Source organism: Hippocampus comes, unplaced genomic scaffold (genome assembly GCF_001891065.2).
Source record: "Hippocampus comes isolate QL1 unplaced genomic scaffold, H_comes_QL1_v1.1 scaffold154, whole genome shotgun sequence".
Lineage (NCBI taxonomy): Eukaryota > Metazoa > Chordata > Actinopteri > Syngnathiformes > Syngnathidae > Hippocampus > Hippocampus comes.
In genome coordinates this window covers 75832-88818 of record NW_017806278.1, presented here as the reverse complement: position 1 = coordinate 88818, position 12987 = coordinate 75832, and the positions used below count along the sequence as shown (strand labels likewise).

At 40.4% G+C, this 12987-nt stretch overlaps 1 protein-coding gene across 4 annotated transcripts in view; it reads left to right on the top strand.

Moving 5' to 3' along the window:
- Positions 1–10447, top strand: part of ano1a (anoctamin 1, calcium activated chloride channel a) — a 60831-nt gene extending 50384 nt beyond the window's left edge. For all 4 annotated transcript variants that reach the window (XM_019857817.1, XM_019857818.1, XM_019857816.1 and 1 more), the window contains 8 exons: positions 1734–1791; positions 2353–2453; positions 4504–4646; positions 6454–6606; positions 7924–7976; positions 8099–8283; positions 8410–8515; positions 10149–10447. In XM_019857817.1, coding sequence (XP_019713376.1) covers positions 1734–1791; positions 2353–2453; positions 4504–4646; positions 6454–6606; positions 7924–7976; positions 8099–8283; positions 8410–8515; positions 10149–10391 — 1042 coding nt within the window. In that variant the 3' untranslated portion in view covers positions 10392–10447. The remainder of the gene's footprint in view (positions 1–1733; positions 1792–2352; positions 2454–4503; positions 4647–6453; positions 6607–7923; positions 7977–8098; positions 8284–8409; positions 8516–10148) is intronic.
- The last annotated feature ends 2540 nt before the right edge of the window (positions 10448–12987 follow it).

The window sequence follows — 12987 nt, the reverse complement described above, 5'->3', positions numbered from 1 at the left end:
TTTCCCCTCGAGGTGTCTTCAGTTTAGGACCTTTCACAGCTATATATATATATATATATATATATATATCGTTTCAAATATTTGCCCTCTTCTCTCAAATTTTTTTTGCATAATTTCCACTTTTTAATGATCATCAAACAAATGTAAATATCAGACAACCCAACTAAACATAAAGTGTTTTTAAATGGTGATTTTAATTATAAAGGAAAAAAAAAAAGTCGCGGCATGGTGATTGACTGGTTAGCAGATCCGCCTCACAGTGGAGAGGTGCAGGGTTCAATTCCGACTCTGGCCGTCCTGTGTGGAGTTTGCATGTACTCACCTTGCCTGCGTGGGTTTTGTCTGGGTACTCCGGTTTTCACCCACATTCCAAAAACATGCATGGCAGGTTAAGAGAACAGTCGATCGTGACCGTGAGTGCAAATGGTTGAAAATGGCTGCATGAAATGCTGTCCCACTAACGAAACCATGTCCGACAGATAGGGCCCAAAAATCTCAAAAACCCGCAACAAAAATACCATAATCCAAACACAACAGTGTACGAGAAAAAAAATAACGTAATTGATTTGTATCAATCTGCCTGAGGCGCTAAAGCTTTCGGAATCTTGTGCACCATGGTTAGACCATTTATCCACAATTGCAGAAAACATGAAATAAAAATTACTGCAAGAGCACAGCAACGACTCATCCAGGAGGTCACAAAAGAACCCAGGATAACATTGAAAGTACTGCAAGCCTCCCTCATCTCAGTTAAGGTCAGTGTTCTTGATAAGGAAGAGATTGGGTGAAAATGACATCCATGGCAGAGTTCCATGATGAAAATCTCCTCCAGAGTCTGGCTGCAGAGCCCACCTCTCTGATCACTCTTCCTCACATCTCTGCAGACCTCAAACCTCCACCATCAAGCCGGAAATGCATTCACTACTTTCAAAATAAAATAGCTTTTCATGTCTGTTTGCAAAATAAAATTGCTTTCCATATCCAGGTTCAGCATTTTACCAAAACACAAACGTATGTCTTCTCTTTTTGTCATTCAAGTTGTTTAGCATTTTGGAAATCCAATATAAATAAAGTTTAAGAATAGCATAATGGCATATGTGACCTGCGAATGACTGGCGACCAGTTCAGGGTGTATGTAGTCTGCCTTCCTCCCGAAATCAGGTGGGATAGGCTCCACCAACTCCCCGTGACCCTGTTCAGGATAAGCAGTGTTGAAAATGGATGGATGGATCTGACTTGCTGTTAGAGTGTTCCAAAAAATGACTGCATTTTTGGGCTGTCGGTGGACGTTTGACACCTGCAGAGACCTGGGCGGATGGGCCTGAGAAGCGAGATGTTCAGGCAGAACCTTGTCAAACCACTGCTGAGCAAAAATAACAATAAAAAATAACTGATTTCTGTTGTTGCTGTGAGGGGTGGCCCAACCACTTATTAGGTTTGAGGGGCAAGTAATGTACTCTTTCACACGGGGCCATGTAGCTTTCACAATTCTTTTTTGCTTTGTAAATAAAAATCACCATTTCAATTCCGGCTTATTTTTTTCCTGATAATTTCCTTTGATTGATGATTTCGAAGTTGTGTAGAATGCAAAACACTACCGGTAATAATTTCAGAAGAGGGCAAATACTTCTGACTCTGTGTGTGTGTGTGTGTGTGTGTGTGTGTGTGTGTGTGTGTGTGTGTGTGTCTGTGTGTGTGTGTGTGTGTGTGTAAAACATTTGTTTGTTCCACAGGCTTGTTGGGCGGCCAGGAAACTACTTGTATGTTGTAGGATCATACAGAATGGAAGAGGTAACCATGGTCTTTTTTATTTAAATTGTAAATTGTATACTTCACAGATTTTAATCTAAGATAAGAGAATCTAAGCAACGAACCCAGTCATAATCTTAGATATTAGATTGCAAAAGGCAAGGTCAATTTGAATTTTGAAAATATACAAAGCGAAACGACAAACGTCCAAATTCGCGAAACTTTAATCAGATGAGGTTAACGAGAAAACCAAAATACTGGCAAAACAAGAATCCATCGAAACAGGAGCCCCTATGAACGTGAACAGGACGTCTAGAATATACCTCTTGATCATAACAGCAAGCGAGGTCAATAATCCGACAGCGACGAGCCATTTTAACAATCCTTAAATACTTAAACTCCGACTTTATTGGGAACCAGACACAGGTGCAGCGCTGAAGAGGCCCACACTCCACTCCAGCTGGTGCACAAAAACAAAACAAAGACAGAGCCAAAACATGACAGATTCAATCAAAAAAATAATACTTTCAAATAAAATTTGGTTACACACACCTGTAGCACTTCGCATGGCGAGTTGAGTGTTTTCATGTCCTGTTTTTCCAGTGTGCCCATGCAGGCTGTCTTATGGAATTATGCATCCAGTTATGTATCACCATGCTTGGGAAGCAATTCATCCAAAACAACCTGTTTGAGATTGGCATACCGTAAGTGGAAAAACTTTCATTTGTTTGGACTTATTTTAAAACTGGTATCATGGTCGTTTTTATTTTGTTGAATGGTGTTGCCGTGGTGATGCCCTGTTTCCCAAGTATTTGTGCTTGCAAATACTTCATGTTTTTTTCTTTTTTTTTCTTTCTTCCCACGAAATTTTGCTGCTGTTGACTGAAAATTTCTCCATTGTGAGACAATAAAGGTTTTCTTATCTTATCTAACTCAAGAAATATGAGACTGATTTGATGGTCTTCACATTCTTGAAAATGTATGAAACTTTGAACACGTCATGCTTGACAGAAAAATCAATATTTTACGAGTTTACTGTGTGGTTTAAAATAAATGGCTTAGTTGCGCCACATCCAAGTTTTTTTTTTTTTTTTTTTTTTTAAACGAAACAGCTCCGGTTGTTCATTTCAACAAGATCCACCAAAAGTTGGAGGCAGATGCAACAGCCCAAGACCTAAAAAAAAGTCTCAGAAGCCCTATTCATAACTCAGAAGGAAGACGGACATTTTTTATTTCCCTTTCAGATGCCGTTAACGTTGGCCACTTAAGAAATCCTTGGATTAGTCTCACAATGGAGAAATTCCCAATTTATTTATCGATTTCAGATTGTCATCATCATCATCATATTTAGATTGAGGTCATATTCTTTTAAATAGCTTTTAGTGTACTTAATCTTTTTTTAAATTCCAATTTCGATGTGCCAGTGTCTCCACTTGGCATTACCCCAACGTTGCTACGTTGCTGTCAGCTACAGTTAGGGCCTGAGCGGTGACCGCTCCAAATCACTATTGTTTTTGTCGAAATTATTATTTATATTGTTATTATTATTTTTTTAACCAAAATTAATCACAGTTTTGGGGACCTAAACATGAACAAAAACTCACCAAACTGCACACTCATTGGCCCTGGTGAAAAATGTTGATGTTTTAAAGTCGTCATTAACGATGAAAACAAAACGATATATGAATGGCACCATCTAGAGCGGAAAAATAAAAAACTAACCCGGTACGTTTTACCTTGGCCTCCGGATATTGGCAGACACGTGTAGCATGCCGAGACATACAACAAAGTCTATTGCGGCTATCGTCTAAAATGAACAGAAGTGAATGGAAGTGAGCGAAAATCTTGAAACTCTGATTTTGGCCCATTTTTGCTCATTTACAGAGGTCATTCTTTTACACCCTTGTCCGAGAAGATTCATCCCATTGACTTCAAACGTCAACTATACTAAACTTTTTTTTTCATCAACATTTTTGTTTAATATTCCTTTGGCTACAAAGAAGGAAATGCTTAATAACTCCCTGGCAAATGCTCCCAAAAAAATTCCAAACTTGACATGTATATAAATTATGTTCTGAAGACATTTATACGATACTATTCTGATATACATATCGCGCCACCTAATGATCACCAAATGATACAAACTCTAAATTCTTTGCAATTTCACATTGGGGAACATTGTCCTCAAACAGTATTGACGATTTTCACAAAGAGGTCCCATGTTTGCTTGTGAACGACTCCTTCTTTTAAGTTTATCGGTTCGAACATTAAATATATTTTGTATTCACTTAAATACAGTTTGAACGTGATTTACAAATCCTTCTATTCTGTTTTTATTTATGTTTAACACAACGTCCCAACTTCATTGGAATTGCGTTTGTAGTTTTCCTCAACTCATGCTCTGCTCGCATTTTGATTCCAAAGTCATTATCCTGGTAGTGCACCTCCAAGGTGTTTTATGTGGGCTTAAGGTTGTCTCAAGTTGAAATAGGAGCAACAGATTGCAGCACATGTGAGATTTTCCAGATGAATTTATTCAGGATTTCATCAACCGTCTCCGCATTGACAGATGGTGACACAGACAACGTTTCAATTAACTTGGTGCTGGTGTTTTCATTCATGTACCTATTTTTTAATGGACGCAGTGATTCCCTGAACTTTCCATGAAAAGTCTGCGATGTAGCATGATTCTGATTGGTAAACTGCGATATCGCAGAGGACAACTATACTTTCATTTTCTTCATTTTTCTGTAGCAAGCTGAAAAAAATGCTACATAAGAAAAAGTCTGCGATGGACTCAAAGCAACAAGAAGAGCTGATCAAAACCTTGCCGCAACACGAGAAGGACCATTTCCTCTGTCCTTTTGCTGGTCTTAACCCAGAGTACATGGAAATGAGTAAGTTATTATTTATTTTTAATCTCACTAAGATACTTTTAAATACTCGTGGATAATATAATAAATGGGGCAAGGGCGATCAAGCTGTTTTGGTAGCACAAAAATAACATTGCCGAAGGACTCAGAGTTGGGGAGAAAAACTGTTAAAAGGACTTCATGTAAAATAATTGGTCAAAAAAATCTACCCTACATACGAGGGTCATTCAATAAATAGGGTGGATTTTTTTAGTTTAAGGACTTCTAGTACAGAAGTTTACCGGTACTTTAAAAAAAAAAAAAATCAACATAGTCTCCCAGCACTGTCACACACGTTTCCCATCTGTGCACAAGCTTCCATATTCCCTCAGTGTCAAAATCTTTGGACTGATGTCTCAGCCAGTCACTCACAACACTTTTGACTTCATCGTCACTTTCAAACTTCATGCCTCCCTTGAACGCTTTTAAGGGAGCAAACAGGTGAAAGTCTGAAGGGGCAAGGTCTGGACTGGAAGGAGGATGAGGGAGCAGTTCCCAGCCCAGCGCGTTGATGGTCTGCACCATTTGGGCTGCTGTGTGAGGCTTTGCGTTGTCATGATGCAAGATGACTCCTGACCGATGACACCTGCGTTTGTTCTTGATGTCTTTCTTGACCTGCCTCAGCGGTTCACAGTAGTTGAAAGTGACGATGAAAGTTTGTGGAAGCTTGTGCACAGATGGGAAAAATGTGTGACAGTGCTGGGATCTACAGTGGAAAAAAACCCAAAAAACTAAGTTTCCATCTGGATTACAAATCCTCATTCTGAAAGATTAAGGATTATTTATTGAATGACCCATGTATATATATTTTTTTACGTAATGATACGTATATTTTACGTATCATTTGTCAATGATCATATTGGTTTCTCACATCTGATGCCTGCCAAATGTTTTACATCAGGGGTCCCCAACCGCCGGTCCGCGGACCGGTACCGGTCCGCCGGGCATTTGGTACCGGGCCGCACAGAAAGAACTTGCCTTAATTCCGTTTTATTTATTTCGGAAAACGAAAGATGTTTTATTTTGAAAAACTACCGGATTCTCCGTTACATCCGTCTGTGTCACACTTGACACACATCAAGCCACGCTTCTCCGTCACGTGACCGATTACTTCAAAACAAACACAGGAGCTAGCAAAATGAGTAAAAAAACTGCTGGAGATCGCAAATGACGGCGGCCTTAAAAGTACGTTCGAGACAACTGGATTAAAGTTATGTCTGAATACTCTGAGATCGCCACAATAGCACTGTTGCTATTTCCGACATCCTACCTGTGTGAGGCGGGGGGTTTCTGCAGCAACGGCGACGAAAACAAAATTACGAAGTAGACTGGACATAAACCACACACTTGAGGTGTCATTGTCTCCTATTACCCCGAGATGGGACCGTCTGGTTGCAGAAAATCAAGCTCGGTGCTGTGGTGAGTCGTCATTTTCATGCACTTTGAATTTGCGTTGTATCGTATTTTGAAGGCATTAAACATTGCCATAGCGATCGGAGTGTTGCGGCCAGATTAGACGCTCCTTGTGTTTATTATTATATTTCGAAAACACCACAGTTTTCATGCAGCTCATACCATATTATTTTGTTGTATTATTTCCACCACACCTTAAATGCCGGTCCCTGAAAATATTGTCTGACATAAACCGGTCCGTGGGGCAAAAAAGGTTGGGGGCCCCTGTTTTACATTATTGATGTTTTCTTGTTGAATTCACCTTCGACGGTAAAGAATTTTTTAGGCTTTAAAAAATGTTCAACAGAATAACAAGCACGACTGTCTCATGTTTCTGTAGTTATCCAATTTGGGATGGTGACTCTTTTTGTGGCCTCGTTTCCTCTGGCGCCACTCTTTGCTCTTCTGAATAACGTCATTGAGATACGTCTGGATGCCAAAAAGTTTGTTATGGAGCTCCGAAGGCCGATTGCAGGGAGAGCCAAAAACATTGGTAGGTGTTCTTCCTGAGACAAAAACATTGATAAACACTAAACACAAGATAAAGATGAGACCTCATTCACCAAATACCATTTTATTCGTAAAAAGCTTTTACGTGGCAGCCACCCCTGTGTTCATGAACACAAATGAAAGTGATTCTCATCTGATTCGAGATGATCCGATGAAAATCAATCTGATGCACATTTGAGTGGCGATGTGGTAGAGTGAAACGATTGTGTATTCTTTATATTAAGCCACACAATTTTGGCCAATTGCAACGTAATGATATCCAACACACGATAGTAATCAAATATTCTGCCGACAGAAAGAAAGCCAGCGAGGTTTTATTGTACATGTTATTTCTGTGTTTGTCATTTGCAGTGGTGTAGAACGAAACAGCAGAATACTGAGTATCCTATTTTGACACTTGCATGCTACGAACTGGCATAACACCAGCGGTGTTATAATGCAGTCCAGCTTTACACCATTGATTTCATTACAATAGGCTAATTCAACCACATTTCTTTTGGCATATTTCCAATTGCTTACTCCCCAGTTTCACAGCCCACAGCTCACCAATTACTAAGTACCACATAGAACACTCATTTATTGATTGGAACACTTCACAGTGGATGAATGCTCTTATTAATGGCAAGAAGGTTCTTGGAAAGAATCTCAACTCTCTTCCTGTGTGGAATTTGCAGGTTCTCTTCATGCTGGCGTATGTTTTCTGCGGGTACCCCGGCATCCTGCCACGTTCCAAATATGAGTGTAGATGGCATCGATTACACTTGCAGTATACAGTATAACAGTCAGGGACATGCAATCAGCAAACGCTCATATCTTTCTTAATCACTGTCGATGATCACAAGGCTGGCTGCGAGTCGGAGATCGCATGCTATCTGGGCACATCCGTGATCGCTTTTCTCATGGGACTAAATTGTGCCGGAGTTCACCGCTCAACAGTTTGTGCAAAACCTGCGCGTACCCAGGGAGTCATTCCTCTACACCTGCGATCGTCATGATAACCCCTCCCACCGTTCTCTGCATGCCGCCCCCTGACATAGTTGGTGCCAGAGTATGGCCCAACAAATAATTGGGGCCATCTTAAGCACCAATTTCAAGCAACAGAGCTAGAACAAGAGCCAATTTCTGTGGCGGAAAAAGAAAGAACTGGTGTTAACCTGGACAATGGCCTTGAACTAGCACTAGCACTAGCGCAATCGCGGTGGAAAAGGGTCAAGTGAAATCTCAACAGCATCCCCATAGCCCTCCCAGGACTGATGCCCAGATGATTTCCTTAATGAAGGTCCTTGTTTCTTGTTTCTAGGTATCTGGTACAACCTATTAAGGGGACTCAGCAAGGTGGCTGTGATAGTAAATGTGAGTTTTCGAGCCAGTCAACAGATGCTCTTGCAAATCATGCTCCAAGCTAAGAACGTTGTCCACATCATCTCATCCTCATTTCTAAAAGATAGTGGTAATTCATAGTTTTTGGTTCCCAGGCCTTTGTGATCGCCTTCACATCTGACTTCATCCCACGGCTTGTGTACCAGTACATGTACAGTCCTGATGGCACCATGCACGGCTTTGTCAATCACTCTCTGTCTTACTTCAACGTGAGTGACTTTGAGCCTGGCACAGACCCTTACCAGCCAATGATCCTAGGCCATAAAGTAAAACTGTGCAGGTAAGATTATGCTTTCCAGCTAGCTAATTCTTCATGACGACTCATGACGTCCATGTGGCGTAGCGAGTAAAGACGTGACCTTTTAACAGATCTTTTTAAGATGTTTTTTTTAAATGTATGAATTAGGTATAAGGACTACAGAGACCCTCCCTGGTCCAGCACACCATATGATTTCTCCAAGGAGTTCTGGGCCATTCTTGCTGTTCGCCTGGCTTTTGTTGTTGTCTTTCAGGTAATGACATATATGATAATGAGGAACTCATTTTGTGAATACTTGATTATGCATTCACTATAACCAAAAATCGATTGAATCGTTTTCAAGATCATGCTAAAAATGATGCTTAAAACATCCTGGCCCTCATTCAATGTTTTGTATTTATGTATTTATAGTTTTGCTTTACGAAGGCACTTCAGCAAATGTTACATTATATTTGTGAATTTCTTCAACGTGCATAACATCACTTCCTAAACTATAGTGTAAAGGAAAACCATAAGTAAACATAAAAACACATTGTTTACAAAGTGACGTCATGCTGTTGTCGGTAAGGATGAAAAATTATACATTGGTGAATGCCACATCTTCAGAACTGATTGAGCACTAAATCTTACATCGACATATTTTATACTGGATGGGGCGGGGCATATTGGAGCGATTGGTAAAAATGCCTCATTTTGTGCTTTAGGATCAACCAACCAATTTACAGTGAGAGCCATATCTAACAGGATTAAAACTGTGACAAGACTTTGGACTGTAACATCAATTTGTGAATAAAATTTGGTGAATTTGTGGCTGACCCCAAATAAGCGGTAGAAAATGGATATTTGGATGGATGGTGACTTAATTTGACATTTCCAAATTACGTTAATCAGAGATGGGCACATGACGGTCCGTCCTCCAACTGCAACCTGGGGATCCTTCCATCATCGTCCCTCCGTCCTTATTGATAAAATAATTGTCCTCTGTCCACCTCCATCCTGGTCCTTTTAAAGCGCTTATGTCCTGACATTTCACCAGTACACTCCCCACTCAACCCCCCGCCTCCAAAAAAGCATCCGTTCATAACGCCATTGGAGGAAGGCTAATAATGCAAATCCCGATTTGAGTTTGGGCATTGTATGTAATAAATAAGTCCACCATTGCCTCTCTGTATTCCATGGCACACCTGATGTTCTCTGAAGGCACAATAATGTGCCACAGCACACTGGTTGAGAATCACTTCACTGCTCAACAGAGCTGTATTTCCATGACCCTGTGTTGTTTGACATCACGTTCCCTCCACTGTCAGGTTCAGAAATGAACTGAATAATATCTTCAATCTCAGAAATGCAGGCTCAGACAAATTGCGATAATAATCCATCCATCCATCCATTTTCCGATCCGCTTATTTTCTCACAAGGGTCGCGGGGGGTGCTGGAGCCTATCCATTATTATTATTATTGCCTTGCAATAACCCAAAAAATTTATTTTACAGAAACGCATACCGACAAAGTACTAACAGAAATCGCTGGATAAAACGAGCCATGAAAAAAAAAAAAAACTTAAACTAAAAGCGCTTGCAAAAGGCAGGGTACAAGGAAGAACACAGAGAATACAAAATAAATGGCAAGAGTCCAATAAAGCGAAAAAATAATTCAAGAGCAAAAAAATAAATAAATAAAATGCTTACAAACAAGGAACTATGAAAAACGAAAGCGACTCAGAATGATATCAAGAGGTCTAGAAAATGACACTTGAGGCACAACAGAAAGCAAGGTCAATAATCCGACAGAGACTTCGACTAACGCAACAACATTTATCACGAGTCCTTTCTCTTTACTTCTCATGTTTCTAATCTTTCCTTATTTGCTGCCTTCCACCTTTGCAGAATGTGGTCATGCTCATGAGAGACTTTATAGATTGGTTGATCCCAGAAATACCAAAGGACATCAGCCTCAAAATACACAAAGAGAAGGTCCTGATGGTGGAGCTATTCATGAAAGAAGAGCATGGAAGGAGGCTTGCTCGACGTGACAGTCACAACCATAACAGTTATACTTCCCCGTCTTCCTCAAACCAGAGCCCACAACAACCACGATCTCGGGCTGTGTCAAACACAAACTGCTCTTAAAGTATTAGCTGTAGACGTCTGGAAGAATAAGCAAAAATTGCTCATACAAAAAAACAGGGTGGCCCTGAACTTTTCATACAGAGGGAAAAAAAATGGGGCGTCTGAAACATAAAGTACATGTTAAATTGTATGTTATGGAAACTTATGGCCGGTCCTGCACTACAAAACTCATTTTAAGTCAGTGAACAACCTTCTCTGTTTTCAGCCTCTGTAGCTAAAAAATATTACACAATCTGATGAAAGGAGCTTTGCGGTTCTGCATTCTGGGTTTTAAAAATAGTAGTTGTGCTATGTAAATCAAAATCTCAATGTAGTTGATCATCATCAAAAGTGTTGATCATTTTACTTTTTTTTTTACTTGATTAGAATGTTAAGACAAAACATTTCTGAAACAATTTTTTGGCTTCGTTAATATTGATTGTGTTGTTTGGTAGATATAGATATATGTAGAAATAGATAATAGATTTTTTTTTGGAAGATTGTATATTGATGTAGTGTGTTGGGCGTATGGTGAGCATGTCTGCCTCACAGTTCTGATCTTCAGGGTTCAAATTTCAGCTCAGGCCTTCAATGTGTTGCTTGCATGTATTTATGTTTTTCCCATGCTGGCATGAATTGTTTCCGGGTATTCTTGCGTTAGTGTGTGTGTGAGTGATTACTCATCTTTCCACCCATCCATTTTCAACACTCCTGATCCTGAACAGGGTCGCGGGGGGATCCTGGACCTATCCCAGCTGACTTTGGGCTGAACTGGTCGTCAGTCAGTTGCAGGGCATATTATGTTTGCATTTGTAATTTGTCACATAGGCCAAAAACCCCACTATTATTTTAATTAGCAATACCTTTTTACCAGTTATCATGATTGTTTTATCCAATGTTACAATTTGCCCTCAGGCACAGCTACATCACCCCTTGTCACTGATTATAGCGCTTGATATGAGACTCCAGACCAGCACTCTACTGCATCATGTCATCATTCATGAGAAACACGACGCAATTGGGAATCAGTCCCACCTCTCAAGCACACCCGAATGTACTCATCCTTCTGTCCAATACAACACTATCAAGAATATTTTGTACCGCTGAAATTATTACCGTCCTGCATTAAACTTTGTATTAATGTTCTTAAATTGATGGCTTTATGAATTTTTCTTGAATGCCATTTTGTAGTCTGCCTATCTTATCAGCAAGACCTGAAATCATGAAGTACATCAGTATTGACGGGACACCCATTTTGTTGATGATTGCCAAATGATGGGAAACTTAAAAAAACAGAAAAAAAATGGACCAAGCACTGACAGAGGTGGCTTTTCATTAGTCAGTGTAATCATCACGAACCAGGTCAAGTACCGATGGACCTTTCAGTCAGTCACTGAATGACGCCCATTTTGCTGACAGAAACACGCCCCACCTGTCTCATGTGTTTCTTTGTGGGGCTGAATACAAGCACGGATGCTTCCCTTGAATATAATTGGAAACACTTTGCGCTCCCTGTACAGTATGTGGAGGCATGCACCAAAGAGCTGTTAATATGCCAGTGAAACAGGAAAAAGAAGGAGAAGAACGAGAAGAAGATGATGACGACAAGCATTTACAGTGATTCCTCACCAGTTCACGCTTCAAGTTTTGTGGCTTCAGTGTTTTGGGTTTTTTTTTCAAAAATTAATCAAAATTAAAAAAAATAATATAGGCGTTTCAGCACTCATGTAGTGGAAAGACGCGTTGTGACATGTTGATGTGCGAGAGATGGTTTCCTTTAATGCTGAACAAAGAGCTGACACGACTCAGAGGCCTTGTCCACTCAAACAAATCACATGACTGGTTCACGGCGCGACATTGACCAATGGGATTTATCCCGTGAGCTCTTTGGCTCTGCATCATCGCCACTCTGTCTCGCATACTGTATTGTCGTGCTAGCGATAATTTTTTTTTTGTTTCAGCGATAACTTTTTTTCGATTAGTTAAGCTGCGCTCCAACCTCTTGCTGCCATCGAAGCAATGCGTCCCGGCTGTATGGGAGTGTGTAAGCCCGCTTGTCAGAGATGGCACCATTAATAGGGACACATTAGCCCTGTTCACACGGCACACATTTGGTCCGACGCTGCACCGAAATATTTTGTTGCGATATATTTTACACCGGAGCAAATTTTGTGGAGCGGTCACACGTGCAAAGCCGCTAAGAGTGACAGCTCCGGCGCAGAGTCGGCGCAGCTCTACTTGCGGTCACACGTGCAGTTTCTGCTGCAGACAAAAACGACAGGAATGCGGAAGTAAAACAGGTTCGGGTCGGGCTTCTCTCTCGCGGACTTTTATTTATTTTTCTTTTAATAAATATTATGGCGGACATTATTCTGTCCTTGTTCAGAATAGATCCATTTGTCGGCAGTCGTGGAATAAAGACGTGTTTACAGTCAATCGTGTGTGCTCCTTATGACTGCCACAATATATGTTTTAAAAAATGTATACTAAAACAATGTGCGGATACTAAACTAAGGAATACTTGTTTTAAAACAAACAATTTGGATAAAACAGAATGCGCTGTAATTTAATTGCTATTTAACTGCTAAACAGGAGCGCGGCCGGCCAGACCAGTGCG